Source organism: Dermacentor silvarum, chromosome 9 (assembly GCF_013339745.2).
Source record: "Dermacentor silvarum isolate Dsil-2018 chromosome 9, BIME_Dsil_1.4, whole genome shotgun sequence".
NCBI classification, from domain to species: domain Eukaryota; kingdom Metazoa; phylum Arthropoda; class Arachnida; order Ixodida; family Ixodidae; genus Dermacentor; species Dermacentor silvarum.
The window spans coordinates 13,249,600-13,277,273 of record NC_051162.1 but is presented as its reverse complement, the minus strand read 5'-3'; the positions used below and the strand labels follow the sequence as shown (position 1 = coordinate 13,277,273).

Genomic DNA, 27,674 nt, shown 5'->3' with positions numbered 1-27,674 from the left:
CTTCTATCCCAGGTTCACAAAGTTGTGTTGACTTTGTACTGCTAAGGGAAGCAGAACTGAGGCATTAAGCTGGTGTATAACCCCTCCAAGGTATAGCGGGAATTCGTGCGATCACTATAGCGAGGTATAGTGCTCGCATGAATGTTACTAGTGGACGCTGTATGTCAAGAGGCTGACAAAGCTAAGCCTACGTTCACGCCATTGCAGCCAGATGCACTACCTGCTCGTAGGAAGAAGTGATAAACAATATAATAGGCCCTCTTCATAATGCTCGTTCGTATTGTTAGGTACGCAATAACATTGGTCAACTGCTACTCCAAATAGCTAAAAGGGAGTTTTATGTCTTCTGTAATCACTGCAAGAATTGCATACCAGCGAATCCTCCTGAATTAGCCATACAGTGTGTTGATTTTAACCATTTTGTACAGTTGCATGGCTGAGGAAAGTATCTCCTGTAAGTCATACATCATGATTTTTGCACGTACAAGCCACCGTTGAACTTGGCCACATAGGGGGAAAAAAACAGTGGGCGAAGCTGAATGAAAGTGACATCTGTTACACTATCATAATGTGATTGTAGTGACATAATTTCAGCTGTGCAAACTAAATGATTTTAGTGCACCACTGCTGCCAGCCACCAAATTGGTTGCAGTCATCACCAAACACTACACTGTAGCTAGGTAGCGTCATAGATGGCCTCCAAAATCTCCACCGTCGTGCAGTGCTTCCGCCAATAATCTCGTAGGTTATGCTTAATACGGCATTTTTTCGTTGAGGGGGCACTGGAATCAAAGCACCTTCCATGCTAATGTACTGCGCTTCTTGACTTACCTGGCTTGGTGTCCATTGCTTTTGCTCTGACGACACCACTGTTGCAAAGCCAAATTGCTGGAGCTGTCCTGGTTGTTGTCATCTGCTCACCTATACAACTGTACGGTGCATGGCCTTACTAGCTGATGCAGACAAAGCAAGGCTACTCATATTGAAATGCATGGTACAGCCTGCCACAAAAGTTTTGTGGCCGGCATTATGTGGGTATAGAAGCATAACACACTCTCTTTGCACAGGTCAACCTCTTGCAAGCCATTGATGACTACACTACGTGACATGTGCGGGACACATTTATGCAACTATTTGAATTATAGCTTAGACTCTGCAAGCTCATGATACATCCAAGGTTTCTTATAAGTGGAGCGGGACTTACACAAATGTAAGCAAAACTGCTATCCTATCACAACGCTACGCTGTTGAAGGCCACATCGCTGTTGAATAATCTCAAGGCTATAGAGCTGCCTACACAAGCCCTAATCATAAGTACCATCTAGCTTGCACCCTGCACTGCAGTCCATAAGCAACCTCTGCGCCCTCTGTAGTATCTGCATAAATGCTCTTGGACGACCAGTGGTCATTTCTCCATGCAAACGAACCCGAGCATGTCATTTTCCATCATGGGGTGTAAAGTTGAAAATATTAGTTTTCCTGAAATGCAACAGTAAGGTGTGGTCATGGGAGTTGTATCCTCATGTACTAGATGCATTATGTTGAAAAACAATATAAATATGACTACGTTACTGGTGTAATGTTTCATAGCACTAAAATTCATTGTCACTGACTGATGTAATAGCGTTCAAGGCCTCGGTGGTGCATGAGATGAGACCGACGAAAAACAGTCGGCATTTGCCAGTGCCCAATAAAAGAATTAGCTTGGCGTTTATGCTCGGTTCCACTCAGACCAGTGTTTGCATACAGCTGATCACCGGCGCAAGCCACAACACTGACCTAACTCCAGCTGATTGAGCAGAGTATGACTGTTGCAGCCAAATGGACTGCACGTCATTCGTGTCTGAGGGACACGCCTATTAAAAAGGGGAAATCAACTTGGTCTTTTTAAGTGCCTCAGCGCTTGAAATATCAAAAAAGCGGTTCTTATGTGACACTCGCCTAAAACTGTTTATTGCATTTAGCATTGCGCAATGCGCTCATTGCATATAGATTATAATGGTCAGCTAAAGAAATATGACTCTTGGCTCCGTCGTAAGAATGCTTCTGGCATGAGGCAGGGCCACACATTGCCTCCACAGGCATTTATAACTGCTCTTCTCTCCTCTTCAATAGTCCAAGCGAGGCAGTGCATCTCTTCGAGCATTGCAGAGGCGACTGAGCTCAAAACGTGTCACACTTCACCCAATAATTTTGCGTGAGGCAGAGGCTGCGAAGAAGATATTGTGATACACCTCTTGGACTCTTTTTAGGGCCCTATTCCAAAAATAAAACACTTTCCGAAACACTGAATGGCAGAACTACAATGTATGCATGACCTGTGTGCGCACAGCATTGTTCTTTCAGAGAAGATGCGCACAAGTGTTGAAGCAGCCGCTTCAGAGTAACGAACACCTGCTACCGGCGGCACCGATCATCGCTGCTGTATCGCACTCCCTGTTCACTGCAAGGAGCCTATATTGCGCTGCGTGGGCATACAGCTCGTGTCTTTTATCACAAAATGTCACTGTCTTTGCATTGTTCTGAAAAGCAAATGCTCAAACTTGCCAACAAGAGGTATAAACATGTGAACACCAACCAACAAATCTTACTATATAGGATTACTATATACCACACTAGTGTTTCGCCTGAACGGCCTGGACGGTGCAGCCACCTGGTGGCACAGAGCTCAACCAAACACACAACTAATATAGCAGTAATGAAGTGTGTTCTACTTTGCTGCTGGCTCAAATTTTCGGCAGGAGCGTAATCTTGAACACATTGCTTTTCTAGATGTTTAAAATGTTTTACACTAAGTTACAGCAATAGTAGCTATTTATTTGGCAGGTTAAGCTCTGCACCACCAGGTGGCTGAACCATGCAGACCGATCAGGTGCTCACGTACATCGGCGCTGAAGCTCCTTCATTGCAGCAATAGTAGTATGGAGGGGCTTTAGTTTGCGCCTCGGTCCATCCGTCAAAATGCCCAGCTCAACTGTGGTTACCAGACATGCTCGGCGCTGCGACAGAATGCTCGCAACGCACACTTCTTCGAAGCTCTCGCTTGGGATCAACTGCCAGGCGGCTGGCGAAGAGAGGCTTTGCGCGCTGACTCCAAGACAATCGGAAGTAGAGAACACAATGTCCCATCATGACGCAGCGACAGTGAAGGTGGAGCTTAGCCCCAATCGCTCGGCGAGCGAGTTGAGAAAAGGCATGGCTATGGAAGAGGGTAACTTGTAATCTTCCGTAGCTCTCTTAATATGAGACGCATCACGCAAATTGTGGTGCCAATTTTTAACGGAAGCTGTACCCTACGTCAGGCGCGTAGCCAGGGGGGGGGGGGGGGGCTGATGGGGCTTCAGCCCCCCCCCCCCCCCCCGAAATTTTTTCGTGCTGTCGTGCACCGCCGACCAAAACAACCACCGGCGCCGGGAATCATTGTGGATTTTGTCTACAATGTCTTTTTGACGCTCGAAAAGACATTTCGGCGCGCAAATTGCGAACTCGGGCTGGATTTCGTGGCAACGCCCATGCACCTGGAGTCGCGTAACGTAAGGAGCCCCAGCCGAGCACAAAGTTTCAATGGCTTTTCGATAGCGAGCGGGCGCGTCGCGGCATCTTGCAGCGGCCCCGGAATCTACGGAGCGCATGGATTTCAATTCCGAAACTTGATGTGTATGAAGTTCTCATAAACTTTTGACGCGAAAGGTGCACTGACACTTCCAAAGGCGTGCTTCTGATTTTTAATTCGGGAACTTAGTGGGTTTAATGTTCTTATAAACTTGGGCCAACATGTGCGCACTCGAACGCGCGTATCTAAGCCGTTCCAGAAATGGAAGCACGCGCTCGCAATCTTCCACACACACGAAAATGCTAAATATCACCGTGACTGTCAGCTGCCAGCTGGCATCTGATAATTTTCTCCAAACATTTGCAGGAAGCGCGCCCAATGTGATCGATCAGCTGGGCCAGGATAGGCAAATTAAAATAAGAGAAAACAGAAGAAAGTTCACAGCCTATTAAATTTGAGACAGTTCTTTTTTGCGGGTGGCAAGGTCTGGCTCTCCGTGGCGATAGGGACACTGGTCCTATGGATTTAAGCAAAGCCCCCGCAGAAAATACTGGTATTTCCAGAGCGCTTCTTCGCATGCGAGCTGATTGCGGAGATACATATCTAAAGAACCATTTGGAAAGTTGCACCAGTAATGCCTCGTATTTAAACCAGATGTACAAAACCAACTTATAGGAATTTGTGGTGAAATTATCAAAGAAAGCCTAGATGCAAAAGTGAACACTGCAGGCTGCTTCTCTTGCTGAAGAAACGGCGGATATTGCTGGATTCGAACAGCTTACTGTTTGTGCAAGGTACCTAAACAAAGACGTCAACGATATCGAATGAAGAAAGGAAGGAAGGAAAGAAAATAAGAGGTGAAAGGCAGAGAGGTTAACCAGGTTAAGTGTCCAGTTGGCTACTCTGCACACGGGGATGGTGTAAGGGCAGAAAAAATTAGAAAACAAGGGAAGATTAAAAAGAAAAGAAAAAGAAACGTGTCAGTCTGCACATTCTATAGTTTTTCACTAAGTCTTGCTTATTTTAAAAAGCGTACGAGCGCTTTTAAAGCAGTTCGTTCTGACGTCGGCTGGGACCAGGGACCAAGAATTCTGGCTTCCGTAAGGTGACGGCTGTCCATCTTGTTGAGCGTGGTGCTGAGGAAACGATATCGAAGAAGTGTGTTTAGGTTTTAGCACAGGAATAGATGTCCTCTCTCATTGAGACAGGTTATAAGTACATGTGTACAAACTGCTGCAGATTCTAGTCACCCTTCCAGTGCCACTGCCAGTGCCGAGAGAATTTCAAACATGAGATTACTAAAAAACCACTTGCGCTCTACAATGTCTGAGGAACGCATGGTTATGCTGGCGCTTCTGTACGCCCACAGAGACGTCGCCATCAACGTGTCCGAAGTTACTGAACGCTTCGCTAAACTTTCCCGCCGAGTGAAGTTTATCGTTTAGATAGCCAAGCAGCAAAAATCACCGCATGTAAAATATCTGTTCCTTCACGTTCCTATATAATCTCATAATTATGAAAACGTATGACTGTTCATTAGCTTTTAAAACCACAGAAATTTTCATCATTTATTGTAACAGCATGGTTATCAAAATTATCATGCGAATACAAAAATTACGGGGACATCAATAACCAATTTTGACTGACCTTGCTCATTGAAAGCCTGGCACTCGCGGCGTTTCCCAAAAACGCACTCGGATGTTGGGTAAATCAACTTGCCGCATCATCTGTGGCTTTCGTTTGTCCTTTTCTTTCCTTTTAACACGAAAGTGTTTTATGCCGGGGTCCACCAAGACTTCACTGACGTATTTCCGTCACGGAAATACGTCAGCTTACAATGTACACGAACATAATACAAAGAAAGAAACCAGAAGAAAAAGTTCCACAAACATGCAAAATTTGGAAATCAAACCCACGACCTCTCGGTCCGCGACGATAGATCGCCAAGCGTTTAACCCATTGCGCCACAAACGCATTTGCAGAGAGCTACACAGACGCGCCTTATATATCTAACACTCCTCCGTGTACCCGCGCTCTTGCTCGGGGCGGTGCCGCCGCCTACGAGCAGAAAAGAGAAGTACTGCATTATGACACTAACGCGCACCGACAGTGAACGCTTCGGTGGTCTCAGCACTACGACGCCTCGATGCCAGCATTCGAAGGGACGCTGGCATCAAGAAGCACTACCAACGCCACCTAGGTGGCGTTCACCGTACTCAGCACAACGGAGCGTGGCCTCCGCAATTAGCTCTGAAAATGTTTCTGAAGTTGATCGCGGAGGCTGCAATTACGACGCACTGTACGCGCTGATTTGACTCGGTGACGATTCAGTTACGTGCTTTGTCTTGCGCGTTGTATTAGTGTGTCAGTTACGTGCTTCGTCTTTCGCGTTGTGCTAGCGTGTGCAGCGTAGTGCAGCTTCCATATGCACGACGGTTGCTCATGGTCATCGACGTTGGTAGTCGTGATGGAGGAGACGTGCCACCAGGCGTCAGCGTGGGTGCATCAACGCCTAAGGGCGCTTTAGCCACAAAACACCAATAGACATTATATATCAATGTGCAATAAACATTACACTACTTCTGTGAAGACACGTTTCACTTTCGTGTTCTATACCGATTCCTATATAAGAGGGATCAACCACATTTTTTTTTAGCTACATGCTTTTACTTCTTTTTTGAAACGAAACAATACCCTTCTTTAATTTTGGGTGCAGAATAATCGTTGCCGCTGTGCAGGCAGTTAAAATACGCATTTTCGTATTTATTTCTGCATTCCTTTTCTATTATTCTAGCCACATTATGCTGCCGCGACCGCAGCATGGCCCAAATGCATATCACGAATTCTGTTATCATAGTTTTGTTCCTGCCTGGATCGTCTGTCTTTATACTCGTATGCATGAAGTTTAATATCTGTGACTGCGCAACATGTTTATTTGTCTTGATTGACGCATTATATACAGTGACGTTTCCTTAGATACGTAGATTTTTTGCAGATTTATTCGTATTTTTAGATATCTTGTTACGAGGTTTTGTGTATACAAGCAGCGAACGTGGTTTCCAGCGACACTTTCTTGCCCTTTATCTTCGCATTTGTATATTACATTCTATCTTCGCATTTCTAATGTATATTTTGCAGAACTCCTGCTTTTTATATGTACTCACTGTTGCGACTACAATTTCAGTGCAATTAGAATATACGACCGGTAACAGCTACTCCTGCGCAATCCATTGCAACGAAGGACAGCGTCATTGAGGTTTGTCCGGCCTTTGCATATGTACAAAAATGTAAACAAGGTCGTTGAATAACAAAGGTTCATCAAAATATTTGTGCTCAACTTGTTCATTTTATGGCCTTTACGTTCGTCATATCAGCTGCATGTACTCCTTTGCTCGTTTGGAACTGATAGAGTTCTAAAGTTCGCGTGGTATTTTCTTTACTTGTTAAATAGACAAAAAAAAAATGTGGAAGCATTGATATCAGCTATTTCTGCCACAATTTTTGGGACATACGAACGTATTCTTTTATAAAAAAATACATATTTTACTTGTCTTCACAGTGTGCAGCGTTCAATAATTCGTTTGCAGCATCTAATATACAATGGCATTGGCAATGGCAATGCCGTTATTATTCATGTATTTGATGCCTCGACAACTTCTATAAGGAGGAGGCCGCGCTGCAACTTGAGCCCCCCCCCCCCCCCGAACAAAATTTCTGGCTACGCCACTGCCCTACGTGTCTATAAAATTTGTCCAAACCGTTTCAGGGGCCCTCTAACATGTACGGACAGAAAAAAAAAGACAAGGACGAGCGCTGACTCACAAATGAAGATTTTATTGAAACCGGGTGAACTTTATTAAAATAAAATTTATTTTATAACACGTGAGCATAATAATTTTGTACGTCTTCTCTTCTTTGTCGTGATGGTAGAGATAGCGCAGTGGAATGCCAGAGTGTGTCTGTATTATCTTGATGAGATATGCTTTTAGAGCACAGCTCTCAGGTGCCCGTTCCTCCGGCGAGCGTCGGTGGCGTCCCCATAACCAAGCAAATGAGCACAGCAAAAGGATGAAAGAGCGAGCGCGGATGAACGACGACAATAGAGAAAGCACGAGCAGGAAAGCGTAGTGCTACACATGACTGGCTTTGCAGCGACGATGGCTGCATGCGTCGTCTTTATGAAAACAAAATACTGAATAAGCAGAGGTCTGTCTACGGCGACTGCTGTGAATCGCGCCCACGCGTCACAATTAGCGAGGCAGTCACGCCACACTTCGCTTCGTTTGCAACGTGCCGCACGAGAGAGATTGTCCGCATCAGCTAGTATACCACGAAATGAAAACATGTTACAGCTGCGTTCAAAATTCGCATTAGGGAGTATCGTGATCATCGGTGAATCTCTTTCACATTAAGTTCTGTGTGCACAGGTAACACACCTTACCTTGTAGATAAATCTTCTTTTAAAGTTTGTGATGATGTCTTTCTTACCTTAGTTCTCACTTTCTCCTTGTTTGTACTCGGTCATGCGCGAAATGTTTCAGTTGCAAGTCTGCATCCTTCCTCGTGTGCATTGTTAGAAGCCGCCATCGAACTCCTTGGTTGGCAGTAGTGCCTGTAAAATGACAGTATCAATGTTGTCCTCTTTTGCTGCTTTACCTTACAGCTCCCTGAATTTGGTGGTGTGCTTCTCACTCAGAGATCGTGCCAACAGACCGTACTGCCATGTTACAAGTTCTACAATTTGACATTTCCTGCTGCTTTTGTGACACTTAGCCCTTCGATGGTTACCGCTATACTTGTACGGTGGTGGAAACAAATCCCAAATGGTCATGGCTGTACATATATCATGGCGACCGCACTTTTAAGAAAGATGCGTCTTTTCTGAACAAAGCGCTGGCTAGCATCACTGCGGGGTAGCTGCAACCTTCCGCGACTTCTACAAAAAATGTATTGTGCAGGGGGGTATTCTAAAAGAGTCCACCTAGTGGACTGTCGACTTCAGCTGTCGCCATTTTGAGCTTAACAAGCGCGAAGGAGACTGGCTGGCACCTTCGCGCTCGTGGAGCTCGAGACAATGGTGACGGCCGAAGTGGACCACTAGGTGGACTCTTACAGAATACCCCCCCTGCCGCCCCTCTGCATTCGTCAAGACTGATTTTTCACTTCACTTCATCGTGGTTGCCACTGCGGTAGTTAAGGAGTATTCCAACTTTGCCTACCTTATTGGCGTGTGCACATTTTATATTTGACATTCTTGTTCGAGTTATTTCAAGTTATGGCTATAAGAAAAACTGATTTCTATCTCATTTCTTATCATGCAAAATGGTACCCCGAAATGCTCGCCTGTATGACTCTCCTGTAGGTGTGCAATGACTGTTTATAGGTGAGTGCTACTGAGCCAGCGACACTGTTGCGCGAGTCTATTTATGCAAAGTGCGTGAGAACTGATAGAATCTAGTGTACTGATCAAACAATTCACTGCTACAAGTTTCTCACTTGCTTTGTTTTTCTGACAGGTATGCACCACCGAGATTGCTTGCAGGCATTCATATGGCATGCTTTGCTTTTGCTATAGGCACATGTCCTGGCGCCATATACTCTAACGATCCGCTTAAATTTTCAGTCCTCTGGCCCGTCGTCACCAGCTTGGACGTGGCTAGTATGCCGTTGCACCGCGATCGTTGCTGGAATCGTGCCTTCAGCATGACACATTGTCTTAATGGAAAGTGAAATGAAACATTTCAAAATACGAGCTTTAGCTGACCTATTTAAAACACGAAAATAAGTTGTGGGATTTTTGTTACAACTGTAAAAAAATTATGCTTGTCTATTTATATATATAAAACATGTATAAAACTGCACACATAAAAAAATTTGCCGCTTTATTGTCATCCTTTTTTTTTTCTCGGCATAAGTCACTTAGAAAAATGAAATAAAAAAAAATGGGACCCTCGTAGGGGGCTAAGAGGTTTTCACAAAGTTATGTGCATAAAGTCGTGGAGTTCTTTATGTATATGTAAGGATGAAGTGCACCGAACAGCAAGTGGGAAGCAAGAAGAGGAAGTGACAGAAAAATAGGCGTGTGCCTGGTAGATGGCCGACTGTCATTCTTTTACAATATATTTTTGTGCGTGTACAGTAAAAGCTCGATGATACGAATCTCACGGGGTCACGAAAAATATTCGTATTAGCCGAAATTCGTATCATCGAACCACAATTAAAACTACTGTCGAATCTCGATAATTCGAACTCGAAGGGGCCCGAAAATTTGTTCGAATTAAAAGGACGTATTTTTGAAGTATTCGTGCACCATAGCACGATGCACGAACGGTGCGACTCGTGAAATATCGCGGCGCGCAAGTGCATAGCAAGCGCGGGCCACGAAATTGCCCACGCCGGCTAACGGTCGCTTCCCGATAACGACAGAAAACGAAGCTTCAGGGAGCGAGCGGGCGGCGCCGGCACACGGGTGCGCGCGGAGACTGTCGAAGGTGAGGGAGGAGGGCGGCAGGCAAGCGGATTTGGCTGCGTCAACTCCGCCGCTTCGGTGGCTCCCCTCGCCCTCCCTCTCAACTCCCTCGTAGCTCTCTCACCTTTGACTCCGTGTACACATCTCCGTGCGCGCCCGCCGCCGTGCTGGCGCCAGCTTATTTTAGCCGCCCCCTGAAGTTTCGTTTTCTGCCGTTATCGGGAAGCGAGCGTTTGCGGGCGTGGCAGTTTCGTTGGCCCGACTGTGCCTCCGCCGCTGCTTCCCTCTGCGCTGCTGCCGCAGTGTGCAACGTCAACATGTGACTAGAAAATAGAGGAGGAGGGTTCACTGCCATTTTATCCGCGTGGCTGAGACGTCGGCACTAGTGTGTGCTAGAATACGGTTGTCTAGAACACTCTAGTCGGCACGTACACGCTTGTTCCGGCGCGATGCAGAAACGGCGACCTTGCAATTTGAGAGAGAAGGAAATTTCCGCCGCGGGTTCTTTTTTTTTTTTTTCCCCGTTCTTTCGCGCGCGGCATTGAGGGGTCTCTCCTGAGCTTTTGCTCTATGGCGGTGTCGGAGCAATGCCGGTCGGAGGCGCCGCCGCGTGATTTGGCGCGCTGCTAAGAGCATTGTCGGTGCGCAGTATGTTCGAAATAAGCGTGTTCGAATTCGCTTGCTTCGCGTTGACGTTGAACGAAAGCACGTTTTTCATGATAGTCTCGCTGTGCAACAATTGTGCTCAGTGTTGACGTTGCGAGGCCTAGCTCCTTAGCCAACTCCGTCCGCTTCCTCTTGGGATCCTCATCGACCTTTCGAAGAATGTCTAATTTCTCTTTAAAGGAGAGTGCTTTCCGCTTGCGAGACATAGCTCGCTGCGACTAGGCAAAATGGCGCAAACAGGAAGAACGAGGCCCGAAGCGCAGCAGCCACTCCATCTGACGGCTCGCAGAAAAGGAGGAAAAGTACAAAAGCACCAAAAGCGCCACCACTTCAAACTCTTCGCGCCCAGTCGCGGAGTCCGCGCTGTCCGGCGCCGCGCCTCCGCACCAAAAGAGAAGGAGAGAAAGCGCGTGACTGCGCGCTGTTCTCTTTCGCGGCCGTCGGTGAGGCGGCGTTTATTCGTATCAACCGACACAGGCTGAAAATCGATTTGTAGCAACCGTTCTCTAGCACGTTGCAAAGTAATGGGGCTCGGCCGGGACCACAGAAAAATTTGTATCATCCGGAAATTCGTATTAGCCGTGATCGTATCATCGAGCTTTTACTGTATTTCATTCCTAAAAAGCATGTTGAACAAGCATTCCTTGTGGCATTTTGTATTGTGAAATATTCTGATAACGCTTGTCCCCACTGCACCCTGCCAAATGGGTACCAAGGACCCACATGTGTCCTCATGCTTGACTGTCTGCTGCTTTTTATCTGTGATCCATTTTCTCATAAAGCGGAAACAATAAGGTAATAATGCTAACACGTCTGATTGATAGTTGGCTCTGTTACAGTGATTGCACAGTCGCTTGCTCTACACGAAACCATCATCAAATCCTGGATGAGAGTTTTTCTGGCAGCTACTGCTGCCAAGAAAAATGGGGTGACTGACAGATGCTACAAATATCGTACAGAATACCCTGAACAGCTGTCGTATCAAGAAGCACATGGAATAATAGTACAATTGGCTGGTTTGTACAGCGCTACGACGTGGTCTGCACTGACGCGGGGAGTACTGTCGACATTAGAGACGAGAAAGCGTACTCGAGCTGTACATTCAGCTCCTTCCAGAGCAATCAGAGGAGCCATGTGATCACAATTCTATTTGGACCTTACTTATACTCCCAGCACAAAGAATGCTTTGAATGGATGAGGCAAATGTTCAGAGCTCTGAATTTCAGCCAGCCGAATGTGAACCACCTCTCGAGAGCACTCAAAACTGATTAATTGAATGCACCAGATTTTTAAATTTTTTTTTTAATTCTGACATATTACACTGTGAGTAGGGTAACCAGCAACTATGGATTGAAACACAGTGCAGGTGACCACAATCTGGGTGCAAGCGCGAAAGCAGTTATTGAGGTTTGCCCAACACTCGCAGGGCATGCGTTGACAGACACAGCGCATGTCCCATGGTTGCTTTACCATTCATCTGCATTTTTTTTATGACAATGCACAAACTTCAAAATGAATGCGTATCAACTTGCTCTGTGCTGTTGGACAATGCAGGGAGGAGAGCAAGATGCCTCCGCGGCTACCTCCGCCACCGCCTGCTGCGCAGCCGCCGCCAGAAGCTGGCCAATTCCTGCTGCTGGTCAAGCCGGATGGGGGGTCAACCGGCGGGGGCCGTCTCCTGCTGCCTAGGCCTGTGCCTCAACCTCCTCCCCAGCAGGTAGTACCTCGGCTGAGGCCCACTTGAGGTCCGTTCAATTCGCCTGCACCATCTGAACCAGTTCACAGTGTGCTACACCCTGCCATTCGTTTCAGCAGTGCAGCAATGGCACCTTCTGAGCCACCGTTTCAAAATGTGCAGAGAAGGCGAAGGGCTGGTTCACAAATTTTCTGCACCCTCCCTGCTCACGGTGCCAACTTGGTAAGCAAATGTGCAGGTGCAAAGCAGCAGTGCAGCAGGAGAGATAGCACACGGGTGTAAGCGCCAATGAAACCACGCTTATGTGTGTCTACTGAGTCTACACAGCGTGGGGTGTTTTGGGGTTTACGCCTCAAAAACTGACCATACGTGCACGGTTTGGGACCTCCCAAACATAGCATAACAAAACATTAGGCCTGCAGCCTGTTGGCACCTTGGCAGTCGTTTTGAGTGTCACCACATCGTGTCTGCATCACTGAAGTCAAGCTGCACAATTTATTGACTTCTCATGCGCCATTGGGGGCTGGTTCTCGTTGTGGTGCAAATGAATCCAACAGACCTTTGGTTTTTCTGTCTGTGTTGAAAATGAAATATGTAAAGGCATAAGTGAGTAAAGGCATTTGCTGTATGGTCATTCAGAAAGCCAAAGTAAACAGTTCAGTGCTTTGCATGTAACCTCAATCATGCCAGCTTGCATTTGGATGCTCCTTGCCAGTCAACCAAAGAATGCTGCCCTTATCCAACTTTTCTCCAAGTAATAGGCGCTTTGATACACTGCCATATGTGAATTTCGTAAAGGCCGTTGCAACACCACAGGAATGCTAGGATGTGGAACGTGCCTTGACCTAGAACGTGGTCATGACTGGCTGCTGGGCTAGTTGATCTCCCATTATAACTTCGGTATATCAGTGCAAAATTTTGGGCATATTCAAGCACAAAACAGACAAGTGCTATATAATAACAGGTGACCACTCAGTGGTATTTTAGTACATACAGGGTTTGTCCGGAAAGTAGTAGGACTGAATAAAAAAAAGCTTGTTCATAATTTTGACACATCCACTTAATAGTTTTCAAAATGTGCCCCTTTTGCATCAACACAGTGTTTCCAGCGACCCTGCCAATCACAGAAGGCTCCTTGGAACGCATTAACTGGAATGCTCTTCAGCTCTCTCGTTACGGCCTCTTGAATGGCCTGGGTGAAGCCGTGATGCCGTCCTTTCATGACCCTTTTCAGTCGGGGGAAGAGGAAGAAGTCTGAAGGAGCGACATCTGGGCTGTAGGGTGGCTGGTGAAGCTGTGTGATGCCATGTTTTGTCAGGATGTCCATGACAGCAAAGGCGGTGTGGCTCGGCGCATTCTCATGATGTAGCCTCCATGATCCAGCGATTGCCGGACGGACGCGGGCGACTCGTTTTCTGAGTCTTTCAAGTACTTCCACATAGAATGCAGAATTCAGTCTGACCAGGCAGTACAAACTCTCTGTGAACCACTCCTTTGCAGTCAAAAAAGATGATGAATGTCAATTTCATTTTCAATTTGGTCGTGTGGGCGAGCAAGGTGAGGCGGGGGTGTGCCATTCAGAGCTTTCGTCTTTTGTCGCTGGGTCGTACTCAAAAAGCCACGACTAGTATCCGGTGATAACATTGTTGAGAAAATCTGGATTGTCACGAATACAATCAAGAAGTTTTTGACAAATCATAAGACATCTTTGTTTTTGTTCATCAGTTAACACCTTCGGCACCAATTTTGCACAACTGTTTCTCATTCTGGAGTTTTCGGTCACAATTTCATGCACAACAGTTTTTGTCAAGTTTAATTCTTCTGATATCATCCGCACACTCAATCTGCGGTCAGAGTTCAAAAGAATTCGTACTTTCACTAAGTTTTCGTCACTTTTTGCCGTTGAAGGGCGTCCTGACCGTTGCTCATCTTCAAACTTGCTCTCTTCCCTCCCGAAACAATTTGTGCCATTCAAAAGCGCTTGATCGACCCATAGAATCACTCCCATAAGCAGTCTTGATTATGTCATGGGTCTCACTCCCAATTTTACCCAGTTTGACTAGGGATGGGCAAATATTCGGTATTGTTGAATATTCGATCTAATTATTCTCTATCCGTTATTGACTTCGAATCGAATTCAGGTATTCAATATTTTCGAATTATTCGACGCTCCCAAATAGGCAGCCAGAAGCCACGGACAGCCGGTACAAAGACACATCTTGGAGACTATGCTTTACGTCATGGCTGCCATACATCAACTGTAAATCTCGAAGGCTATACGTTTTTGCATTAAAGAGCCGGAAATGTGCGACGCAAAAGAGCAGAAACGGCACTAGCGTGCAAGCAAAACGAGGCGACGGAGTCCGCATCGCCATAGTCATCAGCGGAAATCGTACGTGAATGACAGCAATGGAGGAACGCTTCGTGCATATTTGTGCCTTTATTGCGTTTACCGCCGTGCATAACAACGCGTTGGCCGCTATCCATGATCGCGTCGATAGCGGCCGCGGTTTCTTCCTCAGCGGTTGCGCCAAAAAGTAGTTTCGTTTTGCCTCAATACGCACGTCGGCCACGTGCTTAACAAGCTGCGTAGTAGTCGCTATACATGATCACATAGTTAGCGACCGCGATTTCGTCTACAGTTGTTCCAGCGAACGGTAGTTTCGTTCTGACTCGGTACATGCATCGGCCGCGTGCCTTAAGCGCTGTAATGTCGCCCTTCATAATTGCGTTGATTGCGGCCGCGGTTGCGACAAACAGTTGTTTCGGTTTGACTCTGTGCAAAGCTGTCGAGGATGAAGAGCACCGGCTACAACGCGATGGAAGTGCAATCTGTTGGCAGTCAGCTTACTGGTGCAAAAATAATCGGGATGTGCGCGCAGTTGTGCAAAGCGTGTCTCAAATGATGGCGCATGCCACGGCCGTGCTGCGAAGGAATTCGTGAGGCCTTGATCGCCGCTGCGAGAACCAATCAGTCGCGAGATGACGAGAATTGCAGCTTCCGCACTGCTTTTGTGCAAGATAGCTAAATGATTTGCTCATCCATTACACTAATAAAATCGTGCTGACGTAGTAAGCATTTGCTTATTGTTTTCTGGATATCCTGATAATTCGGTTAATTCAGACATTTTTTTTCGGTCCCGTGAAATTCGAATTAACTAGGTTTTGCTGTAATATGTGATATATACTATACGAACTATTCGATTCGAAATTATTCGACCAAATCACTATTTGCTTCGAATTCGCTACGAACCTCAAAATCACTATTCACCCATCCCTAAGTTTAACGCAAAACTTCATCGCGTAACACTGCTCTTACAAACAATTCATTGTGCAGACCTTGAAAGTGATTCTCCTTAAACTCAATCTACACTCCGTGAAAGCTTGGAGGCAACTGGTGCGCTCGTAGCTAAGACCCCCTACCACCCAATCAGTGCAGTAACATCCCCCCTGCCTTTGCCACGCGTTAGTGGAAAAAAAATCAGTCCTACTACTTCCCGGACAAACCCTGTATATCAATGTATGCAACATGCGTAAGCATACTTTTGTATTGTATTTATCTTACCACTCGTTCAGCCATTTAAGTACATAGCTTAGGTCACTTACTTTGTTAATTTCCCCACTTTATATTTTATGTCGCCATGTTACACCCCCTTACTCAATATTGTCACGTCGGGACAGTCAAAAATCACACCGTGGCACAGTTTAGAGTCTCAAAACTATTTATTGGACGAACTTGTTACACTTGGGCAGAGCGATAATGACGAGCATGTGCACACAGCGCTGACCCCGTTTTCATGTGTCTCTATTTCGTCCTAGTCTAGTTCGCGCTGAAAAATGTTCGTTTACCATGAACCAATTAGGCTATTCCAAGATTCTTTAAAATCTAATTTGTGGGTCAAGCATGTCAGCCATTTGTACGATCGCTGGTGCTCGCGTGCCCACCATAATGTACAACATTATTCATATCACAAATGCAGTCTGATTACACAAGGTTTGGCGACAACATAGATAACAGGTAAAACCGGCGACAGCAATAAAAAAAGTTCTGATATGGGCAGGCGCACCTTGCGCCGTGCAATAACTTTAGCAGTTATTGGCAGGTCAAAGAGCGGTCACCTGAAATAATAATAGCCATGGCTTCTCGCGGTATTATCTCCTGAAATTGCAAGGGGCTTGTAAATAATTTAGATGATACACGTGAACACGGACTTTCTACCCCTGCCTACAAGAAACGCATCAACTCCAGTATTGACAACTGCTTGTGCCAATTCGTTGTGTACCGAATAAATAGAGAATTTGGGTCTCATTCGGCAGGTGTGACAATTCTACTTAGGTTGGCTTTGGTGGAACAGGTACAGTGGAACCCCGGTTATATGTTGACCAATTTTGCGATGTCCCGGGTCTTACGACGGTTTAGTGGAGCCCCGGCAAATCCCCATAGAGGCAATACATTAAAAACCTTGATTATGCAACGTGAGATTACACTCATCCCATCTCGTGTGACAACCCGTGCGAGACTGCGAACCCAGCGATAGACTCGTGACAAGCGCCGCCAGCTTCCAGCAGTCTCCTCCTGGCGCCAGGAAGGGAAGAGAGCTTGCATGCGGAGAGATTCGTCTTCTTTCTCCTAGCCTCCTTTTTTTCTTCCCTCTCGTCATTCGTTTTCCTTCCCCCCGTTCACATCGCTCGACCGCTGGCCGCCTTCGTCCCTTCATTGCCGTCTCGTTGCACTTCCTCTCTCGGCATTTTCTCTCAGCAGCGCCTGTTCCCATCACTAGACGCGTTTGCATATGTGGCCGACAGTGTTTTTGGCACTGTACCAAGCTCGCTATCTTCGTAGAGTACCAGGAGCACTGTAGGCTGCTTACTTTGACACGTCCGTTGCTGAATCACACGAAAGTTACACTACTTCCGAAAATGTTTACCCGAGGATACAGTGCAGTCCACTTATAACTGATACCACATATAATGATATATCTATTATAACAATAAGTCAACTTAAGAGTATCAACTTATGCATTAGGGCTATGGGAAAAACATATATATATATAACGATATGTCATTCGCCACATATCGGATATAACAATAAAAATTCCGCCTTCAGGACGGTGTTTTCCATGCAGAATAATAGTGACAGTTGCATTTCTAAGTTCCCCTTAAACGAACTATGTCGAGACGGGGCGAAAAGTTCGCCTACGCAAGTTAATATCTGCCATGATTAGCACACAGCGTGTCCCGCCTGTGCACCGATTGCGAAAGCCACAGAGAGCATCGCCAGTTGGTGCAGCGCACCACAAGATGGCACCAGCTGCTTAGCATCCGCATCGCCCGCAATCGTGCTCCACAGGCACCCTCTCAAAATTGGGTGTTGGCTCCATGCATCCAAAAAAAGAGACTAGAGAGAAAAAAAAACTAAGCGGCACTTGCCCTTTCTGCACTCTCTTTCTCAGCGAGCATGGAAATGCCCACGGAAGCAGCCCTGAAGCAGCAGTCAGCCCAGTTAGTAGAAGGTGGCGAAGGCGGTGCCGACAAAGTGCAAAGCTGTGTCGCTTGAGATGAAGCTGCAAATTTTGCAAGCCTACGAGCTCGGGCAGTCGATGGTATCGACTATTCTGAAAACTGGGCGCGTCACGATCATGAAGGCCGGAACTAGTGGCCATGCCAATCAATGGAAAAGGCTAGCTTTGTGTGCCAGGGCAAAGCCCCCCCATGGGTGAAACCAACATGATTTAAGCCACTGATATTACCAAGCTGTGGGAGCACGTCGCTACTGACGATGTAACAGGTGGTGCTTCAATGAAGGAGTTTCTGAGTACAGATAGTGCTGCCTTATTCCGAAGGGGTAGCCACTGTCACAACAGACGGCGACATTGGGTGCGCATTGGGTGTGCATTGGGTGTGCATTGGGGGCGCATTGGGCTTGCAGTTCATAGCTTTGCTTACGTTTGAGCGCACATTACTTGTCACGTGTCTGTCGTTAGGTTTCTGGTTTCACGCAGGTCGTCATATTAACCTGTTCAATTTTCAGAGTTCCGGCAGCCCACAGCCAGCCAGACGGCAGCTAGCTAGTTTTGGTCCAAATAGGAAATCACGTAGCCTGGGATCTCAAGACAACCCGAAGCTACCCTGAAGGTTGCTATGTTGAATGCCGGGACAGCTAGCCAGGATGAACGTAAACGCTCTACCGGGATTTCCATTTTGTCAATGGTGCAGACCACGGAGTAAGATAAGACAGGAGCGCCGACTCCGCTCGTCTGGAAGGGACACATTCTGCAACGCCGGCTCCTGCTTCACAGCGTGTTCGCCAGACGGCGCTACGACTTAAAAAAACTCTGCAGCGGAGAGGAGCAAAGGCGCGGGGACTCTCTCGCGGCGCCTGCTTGCCTATCCGTTTTGTCGTCTGCTCCGCACACGCCCTGACGACTGTAGCGCGCATATCTCTTGCGGTTCACGGAGTGACGTTAGTAGGAGAAACAAGTCATGTATCATTTTATTTAATTTATTTTATACAGGCCAAATACAGGGCATTTGTCAGGTGGGCCACATGGCACAGGAACAGAAAATAAACAAATGACAGAAACTAAGACGGAAAGAAAAACTAGGAAAATGGGAAGGACATATAACGGCTGTTCGTGCGGTCTCAAGCAATGACGGATAACAGCAGAAATAAGTTTTTAATACAAAGGTGACGTTCATCACTCTTTTCATCTTAGTATCCATCAAGTGCAAAGATGCTTCGCTTGCTTTTTTTTTCTCGCGATGCTTTCTGTGTTGCCCGGTTTTCTTGCGAGCAAAATTGCCGCATTCTAATTAAAACATAATAATGCAGAATTCCTGCAAGTGTTTCTTGTTTATGAACTTCACAAGGGAAGCTGAGATTATGTGTCTCCAGCACATGGTCAATTGTTGCTTCGTAGACATGCGTCGACTTTGCATGGGTAGAAAAGTAGTCCTCGGCCGCGTGCAATAATCTATAAAGATGCACGTTTGGATAGGTTAATCGGCCGCGTGTTTTGGTGGTAATGAGATTCGAAAGGTTTTCTTGAACCTCTTGGAATGTGGAACCAAGTGCGTCCCTGCATGTCACACAATTAGATTTTTGCCGGAATTTTCGCGCCACGAACCCAGCAACAAAGTATATTACGCAATCGATGATCGCGGGATCATCCTCTGTTTCAGGAAAAATATCCTCACACTCCCATCGGTCTGTTTTAATTAGGCCGTCTAGTTTTGTGGTCAGGTTACTGATCTTGCCCTCTGGTATTGCATCCGAGGCGAAAATTGATTTAATGTCTTCGACAGTCAAGCAAGGCTTCTCTGCGCTCTCGGTGATTTCGCAGTTACCGCATTTTGGAGGTTTTATCAGCTTTTGTACAGAAAGAAGGCGATAAAGCTGAAGGAACGTTGGCATCGTGGGGTGATCATTTTGTACACCTGCTTGGCGAATGGGTCCGAAAAACCGCTCTAACGGATCTTGGTTGAATTTGCTTGTCAAAACATAGGAAAATCCACATGTAGTCAATAAATACCTGCACAAACCAATTGTTGAGTGTAGGGTTACTCGAAGACCCTCGCTCGTGCTTTTTCGTGAGAAACATATCTTTTGATATTTTCCCGTCATCAAGTTCTTTTTCCCATGCATCCAAAAAATGTAATGCTCCCTCCAAGACAGCAAAATCTTTCCCATCCAAACGAACACCCTCGTGCGGAAGCTTTCTGTTTAAGGCATCGAAGATATCATTCATCAGCCTCGTGAAATGGATGGTGCCATCACACTGCTGAAATGCTTGCAGTTCTTTCTCTTGCAAGTATTTCAAGCCATCTGCAACAGCATTGCTGAACACTTGTGCGGCATATTTCACCCTCATTTTTTTTCTGTTTGACTCAGGTTTACATGTGACCTTGTGATTTTGGGGCAGATTTTCAGAAATCCTGGGCCATTGTTATCGGTGTTAAAAAGGGCAACGTAATCATTCCACCGTATCAGCTCACCGCCAACTTTTAAGACTCTCTTTTTTACCACTCTGTTGCGAATGCATTTGAGCAAATGAGGGGCATCGGAAAAGACAAAGATCCTCCTTTCTTCTTCAAGAGGGTGCTGAAACGAGCATTGAGGGTTGTCCACTTTGCCAGAGACACCAATGTAGTGCCAAAGCGAGCGATTCGTGCTCGCACCATCACAGACGACGTCATCCACTGCTGCACCAGCCTGTTCCAGTAAGGTGATGGCTTCCAGCAAGAGCTTTGCAAGCTCAATACCTGAAAGTGAAAAAAAAAATGAAATCCTCGTGTTTTAAATCCCACGACCACAATCTGAATAAGAGGCACGCCGTAGAGGGGGACTCCGTATTAATTTTGACCACCTGCGGTTCTTTAACGTGCACCCAACGCACGGGACACAGGCGTTTCGCCCCCATCGAAATGCGGCCGCCGGAGCCGGGATTTGATCCTGCGACTTCGTGTTTAGTAGCGCGACACGATAGCCGCTAAGCCTTCACGGCGGCTGAAAGGTGAATGCGAACAAATCTAATATTTACTCTCTATGAAATATAACAGAGAACATATTGTGCCTTTAATAACGTCAATATTACATTCGCATTTTTGTTAACTGTTATCTCGTGCTGCTGGCAGCAGTGATTGTGTGCGTGTGCACTTTTTCTCTCCCTCTCTATTTTTCTTATCTTTCTACGCCCCCCTCTCCCCAGGGTAAGGTAGCAAACCGGGTTTTCGTTCTCAGTAGCCTCACGGGCTTTCAATTCTTTAATATCTCGCTCTCTTCCTGCTGCCCATATTTACCACAATAGAATAGAAAGCCATGCGGTTACCGAAGCTATGCTTTCAGTAGCAAAAGAAATTGGTGATTAACTATCCTTTTTTATTAAACACTTCTAAACAAAACTAGTATTCATTTGGTTACCATCGCATACTTGGATTACTCCTTGTAATATAAAATATGCTCCGACGATGGTGCTTCTTGGTGGTTTGCGTAAATTTTTAAAAATATTTGCACTCGGTATTCTCGCTCAGAACGGTACTGATGCCCGGTATTGTGACGCAGATGGACTACGGTTCCACGGTTCCAGCTAGCTCTTCCATGGTCTGGTATCTAAATAAAATATTGCTAAGCAACCGCCCCCCCCCCCCCCCCCCCCTCTGTGCCTCGCGCACCTCGGAAGACGGCGCACTACTGCCCCGCCTTCGTCCCTCACGTGCGCGAGAAAGAGCCGCGACCGTTGGCTGAACCTCGCAAGCTTTCACTCGCCCATGCAGCGTACGGCGCACGGCGAAGATGGTAGCCTGTTCGGACTTTATTTCCAGGCCTCTCTTTTTTTCTTTTGGTAAAGTGTTCTCCGTTAATTCTTGCTCGGGGAAGGATCCTATCGCCCGCATGTTGCTTTGGGAGCAGCACCCAACTATTTGTATTTGAAAATTTTCGTACCTTGTGGTGACCCCATGAAGGCGGAAGCTTGACTTTTTCTGGTTGGAGCAAGAGATCCTGCAAAAACGAATTTCCATCTGCGCTCAGGGAGTGTGTGTTGCCGTTTTGATCAGTGGACCTGCTTTCGCCGCTTTTTTCGGCAGATTCTTCCTTGGAAGGCACACTCAAACTATTGTCTTTGCTTAACAGATCCTTGCCAGGCTGCCAACTGAAGGAATCTTCTCGGAGGAAAGGCTTAGAATTTTCATCGCGGCATGTCTCTGGATAATCAAAGGCGCCTACACTGTGCGTAGTTGTAGCCACATTGACTTCCTCCTGTCCATCCGCAGCGGCGTCTTCTGGTTCCTCTTGGCATTCAGCATTATTGACATGCGCCAGGCTCCCCTCAAAAATCGTTGGAACGGCTCCCTTTCGAAGTCCAGGCTTTTTCTTTACATCTAATAGGACAATACCTTGGTGTTCACTGAAGTACCTATCAGAATTAAGGTGCTTCTCAAAGTGTCGCGCACATATCTTGTCCTTCGCTTTAAGCGGGCGCTTACTTTCAGGAATTTTTTGTCGCCACTGGTGCAGTAGCTGTGGATCAGATGGTGCCGCGAAGAGACAGAACTTCTCCCGTCCTTTGCCGTAGCCAGATTTAGAGCCGGGAACAAAACACTTCATCGTTTCCTGTCCTGCTGTCCCGTCTCTTCACGCACAAGCAACAAGATAGCTTGTAGCGTCAGGCATGAATACATTTACTACAGACATGGTAAACAAAGTGAGGAGCACGAAAATTTCGCACCTTCGCTTCCGCGCAGACGTACAGGAGTGAAAGACAAGTACTTCTGTTGTGTCGATCTTTTTGTACAGCATCATTTATCGTCTGTTTCCTCTAGACATCTAAAAATGTTTCGTATGCGTGCATAAAAGCGCTACCGCGTGTTTACTTGCGCTTTATTATTTGTGCGCATATATTTTTTGTGTTTGATTGCTGTCAAATTGAGACGGCCGACGGTCCACGTTTGTAGCAGACGACACGCTCAGCGGGTGCCGCGCTGTCCGTTCTGCGCCGCCGTCGCCGCCGGTCTCCGCCGGTCTCCGCCGGTCTCCGCCACTCAGCGCATGCGCACATGGAAGCAAGCTGTTGAGTGTTTTCCACGCGCCTCGACAGATGGCGCTACGAGATGTATAATTTGCGTTGCACGTTTTGTCCCGAGCGAATGCGTTGCGCGGCGGCGGAGTCGGCGCTCCTGTCTTATCTTACTCCGTGGGTGCAGACACACGAGAGCTGCACTGCTTTAGTTCGATGCTTGTACGCATGTGTAAGTTGTGAGAGAGAAATTTCTGTGCTGTGCATAGGCACTTACAGGTGTACGCACTTTACTCCGTTCATACCTGGCCGATAGCAGTGCACAGTAAGCAAGAACCAGCGCATAACTTCTGTTCAAATGGGATCGCAGCGGCTGATACAAAGTCTGTAATAGGGAAGCATACAAAACAACAAATTTGCAATAACAACGTGCCATTAAACATTGGTCTGCAGCTGTTAAAGCAGCATCTACCTAAGCCCCCAGCCCCGCACTTCGCACCAGGTCGCTTCACTCCCCTTTTGCTGAGCAGCTGTAATGATGGAGCATGCCATAGGTGAGTGGTAAAACTTGTTAAAGAGACACGGTTCCAATATCTTTCTGCAAACTTCAAGATTAGGAAGATTGGCGTTGGCTTCAAGACACGAAAGACTAAAATGCAGTATAGACCACTTATAACGTATCCGCTTATAGTGCAGGACCGGATATAGTACGGTCTTTTCAGACTCCCGTTAATTTTCCCATAGCACTCCATGTATACACGTATTGCTTATAGTGCAGTTGTGGCAGACGAAATACCGGTTACAGGGCGGCTGCCGGCGCGAGATGCACCGGCAGCCACACAATCGGCGCGTCTCGCGCTGTCGTGCGTGTTCCAGCGTCGCTGGCGCATGAATAGCTCCGTTTAGATTTTTCGCCCAGCGCAGCGAGCCACGCCGGCCACGCATCCCAGCATTCCTCGTGAGAAGCGGCCAGAATGATGCAATGGCGGGAGTGCGTGAAAGCACGTCCGTCTCTGCGCATTACAAGCATGGTGTCACGCACGCACAAGCAAACATGAGCACATCTCACTCAATGACCGTGGAATCTTTCTGTCAAAACCTCTGGTGAGGAAGCGCGGCAGCAGCAGTGAGCGAATTGACCTTCGTGCTGTGGCTCGCATCAAAGTGAACTAAACTGCGAAAACACAGTGCACGGTGGACGGTGTCCCCGTCGCAGATGGCTTTCAAGATACAGCGGCCCCTGTGGGCAGTCGTGCACACTCAAAGTAAAAGCACCCCCCCCCCCCCTCTCAAGTCTTGCACGCGATGGTAGACAGTGCGCTTCCTTCCCGCTTTCCTCCCTTGCGTGCGCAAGATTGAGGCGCAATTACCGGCTCAGCATACAGCGTGCGGCAACGATTTCATTGCCCTTGGACTTTATACGGAACCTCACAGCAACAGCTACAGCAGCTAGAAATGCGCCTGGAGTGTCCATATAATTGCTGTCGCATTAAAATCGTTGTTTTGGTTATAATGTGGTACCGCTTATAGTGAGGATATTCGCGACTCCAATGACTTAAGTTATAAGCGGTCTACAGTGTAAAATGATACTGCTGTTTCAAAAGATGCACCTTTTCTGCTTCATCATTCACTGTCCCATGCCTGCCTCCAACTGTTTTGCTCCTTCCTTCAGCAGGTCCTCCTACATGTCGGGGATCCGACCACCATGTTCATGGCCACCGACTCCTCGACCATGCAGACGACAACGATGCCTGCAGAAGTCACCACAACACGTATGCTGCCTCGTTTTTTGATCGACAGGCCATTGTTTGTGGTACTGCTGGCAGAGCTGTGAATGTGGTTCTTGCATGTTCCAAATTCCCTGGTGAGCAGCCAACATTAACTCTCTCTGTAACACAGGAAGCAAGAAGCATTTTACCAAAGCATCTGAAAACCTGGTGCACAGGCAGCCATATTTTATATCAAGCATTCAAGCAGCTCATAATAAAGTGACACACTACACAATTTACACGCAAGTACCACCATCTAGTGTTAAATTATCCAACTACAGTAAAGACAAGTTGGAACAGCTGAACTGAAAAAACTGTTTTTTAATACAGTCACGTCCTTGTCTGTCTCTCTTAGTCCTTTGTTTTCTTTATTTCAGCTGTTGAATCTTGTCTTAGCTATGAATGAACTAGCTCAGTTCAATACTAGTAAAGCAAAGCTTTCTTTTCCTCTTTTGTTGACTTTTCCACTGCTGCTGTCGCTGTCTTGCACGCCGTGTCGGAGGTGGTTGAGAGCACATGGTAGAAGTGTGGGAAAGGAGATAGGCCATGTCAGAAAGCATGCCTCTTTTGAGAGGAGTGTGGCCACAATGCCCTCTCACCGCAAAAGCATTGCAGAAGCGGCAGCGCTTGCCTTTGTGCTCACACGTAAGAGTCCGGAAAGTGAGTAGAGAGTGGAGGCAGTGAATGGGTAGAACCGGGCGTTCTACCGATTCAGTCACCAACGCAGTCGTGAAACGAGTGAACAACAACTTTACCACTCTTAACTCGTGGCAGCTCGCCTACACGTCGCTGGAGAGGGTCAACGTTATGTCAGAAAGCATGCATCGTTTGGGGTCTCTCCAATAAAAGGAAGTCTACTACTGCATGTGGGAACAGTTGAGCACTAAGTGGATCGATGTAAATTCAAGGTACGGTACAGTACGTTCTGCTATTTCTGAAAATTAAACACTGTGCAAATTTGTTCTGCGGAGAACTGATGCAGGGCATGCAGATGCAAAGCCGCATTAAAGCACCACAGCGTCAAGACGACATTACGCAAGCGACTACCCAACAAATCAACACTTCTGTGCCCGACGCGGTGTCTTCGTGGCTATGGTATTGCTCAAGGTCACGGGTTCGAGCCCCACTGCTGCGGCCACATTTCACTGGGGTCGAATTACAATAACTTTTGTGTACTTAGGCAAACTTTACAGAACCCTAGGTGGTCAAAATTAATCCGGAGTCCCCCACTATGGTGTGCCTTATAAGCAGATTGTGGTTTTGGCATGTACAGCAACATTATTTAATGAAAATTCAACATTTCTTCCATTATGCAATGTGCCATGTAAGGCAATGACAGTGCTTACCTTCTCGCAGACTATGAATAATGGCCCATAACATCTCAAGCAAACACGTCTCATTGTGTGTTCTGTGTACGACGTGGACAAACAAAAGTGGTGCACATAAGGGGAACATCATCTTATCACTCTCGTATTGCACCAATCTATAATTAGCTTATATATCCGCCGTCAACATGACCGTCAATTACTGTCAATTGATGCAAACACTGCAGAAAGCTTCCCTTACAGCGATTCCCACGCTGCATGGGGTATGTATAATTTTCTGGCACTCCAACTGAAGTCAAACTCACTTATAACAACATTCAAGTGTCAAGAAAATTCTATTGTTATAGCCAATAGTTGTTATAATTGGGTTGCATGGAAAAAAAAAACGGCGGGGACAAACATCGAAGCATTTTAATTGGACAGAAAGAAGTACAGTTGAACCCATTGAGCAACCGTGGCACAGTGAACTTTTATGTGTGGTGAAATGAAGTGCTTTCTATTTCACTGTTCCCATGGGGCATTATTGTTCATAACAATTAAGTCTGGCTACTGGGTGTTTGCACCGAAACAAAACGGACCCCGAAATTCTGGAAAACAAAAACAAATGCATTCGTACCTGCAGACCTCATTGACGATCGAGCGTGAAATCACACTCACACGCTAGACTGGCAGCCGTATTAGCGAAATTCGTAACAGTCTGCGGCAGTAGCGCACCCAGGATTTCCGCAAGGGGGGGGGGGGGGGGAGGGGGTGCAAGCACTTTGCATAATATGCAGTTTCCTTGCTTTCGCCAGAGGAATCCAACAGCAAATAGAATGCCCAATGATTAAATAAGAATAACACCAAGGATGATGATGATGTTTATTTCATCAGCGTTTTACTCAAAGTAATTTAAAAGTGAATGAATAATACAAGACAATGATAGAGTGTTTTTGTTAATCAGGAAAATTGGACCTCAAGCCACCTCCTGAATTGTAATGACATTGTGAACAGAGCACTGAAGGTGCACGTTGGACTGGTGGGACTGGATGCGTGGTGTGGGGGGAGGGGGGGGGGGCTAACTCGGTCTCAGGGGAAGGTTAGAACCGCCCCCTTCGGTGCGCCACTGGCGTGCGGCGGCCTCCTGTGTCCGAAAAATCAGTTGTTGACTCTTCATCAAGAGCTATTTGAAATGGCAGATTTTGGACGTGTGTGCTGTGCACTTTGGCCAGTGGCTTGGCTTGGCCACAGCTGGCAAGCCAACGTGCTGATCCCGGGCCATTGGTGTGATCGCATAGTTGTGAATTGGTGATGCTGCGACGCACCTGTGTGTAATGCTGTTTCTGTGCCACACATAGGCACGACGAGCCACGGATGGACCATCAAAATCCTTAATCGGCCATTTCCTGGTTCGTCGGAGGCACCGCACTTGCATTTTGCATAGACCCATTTGCATTTTTTTTGCGTATATCAGCATGTATGCTTAAAAAAATATTGGATATAACAAAGGCATTTCATGTTTCTATGTGATTTTGTTATAACGGGGTTCGGTTGTACATGTCATTTCAAATTTAACCCAAAATGGTTGAAGTTTGTACATTGAAGTAGCAGGAAAGCATTCATTCTTTTTTGAGGCCTAAATTGATTTCTAACTTAACAAGTCCTGCACTGTTGCTGACCGATAGCTTGGACAGAGTGTGTGG

At 46.7% G+C, this 27,674-nt stretch overlaps 1 protein-coding gene across 2 annotated transcripts in view; it reads left to right on the top strand.

Moving 5' to 3' along the window:
• The window catches only part of LOC119465144 (uncharacterized), a 45,462-nt gene that overhangs the window by 5,615 nt on the left and 12,173 nt on the right, over positions 1–27,674 (top strand). Inside the window, exons 2-3 of one of the 2 annotated variants that reach the window (XM_037725946.2) lie at positions 12,243–12,405; positions 24,574–24,670. In XM_037725946.2, the coding sequence (XP_037581874.1) occupies positions 12,243–12,405; positions 24,574–24,670 (260 nt within the window). Of the gene's footprint in view, positions 1–12,242; positions 12,406–24,570; positions 24,671–27,674 lie in introns of both variants that reach the window. The other variant, XM_037725945.2, reaches the window with a different exon arrangement.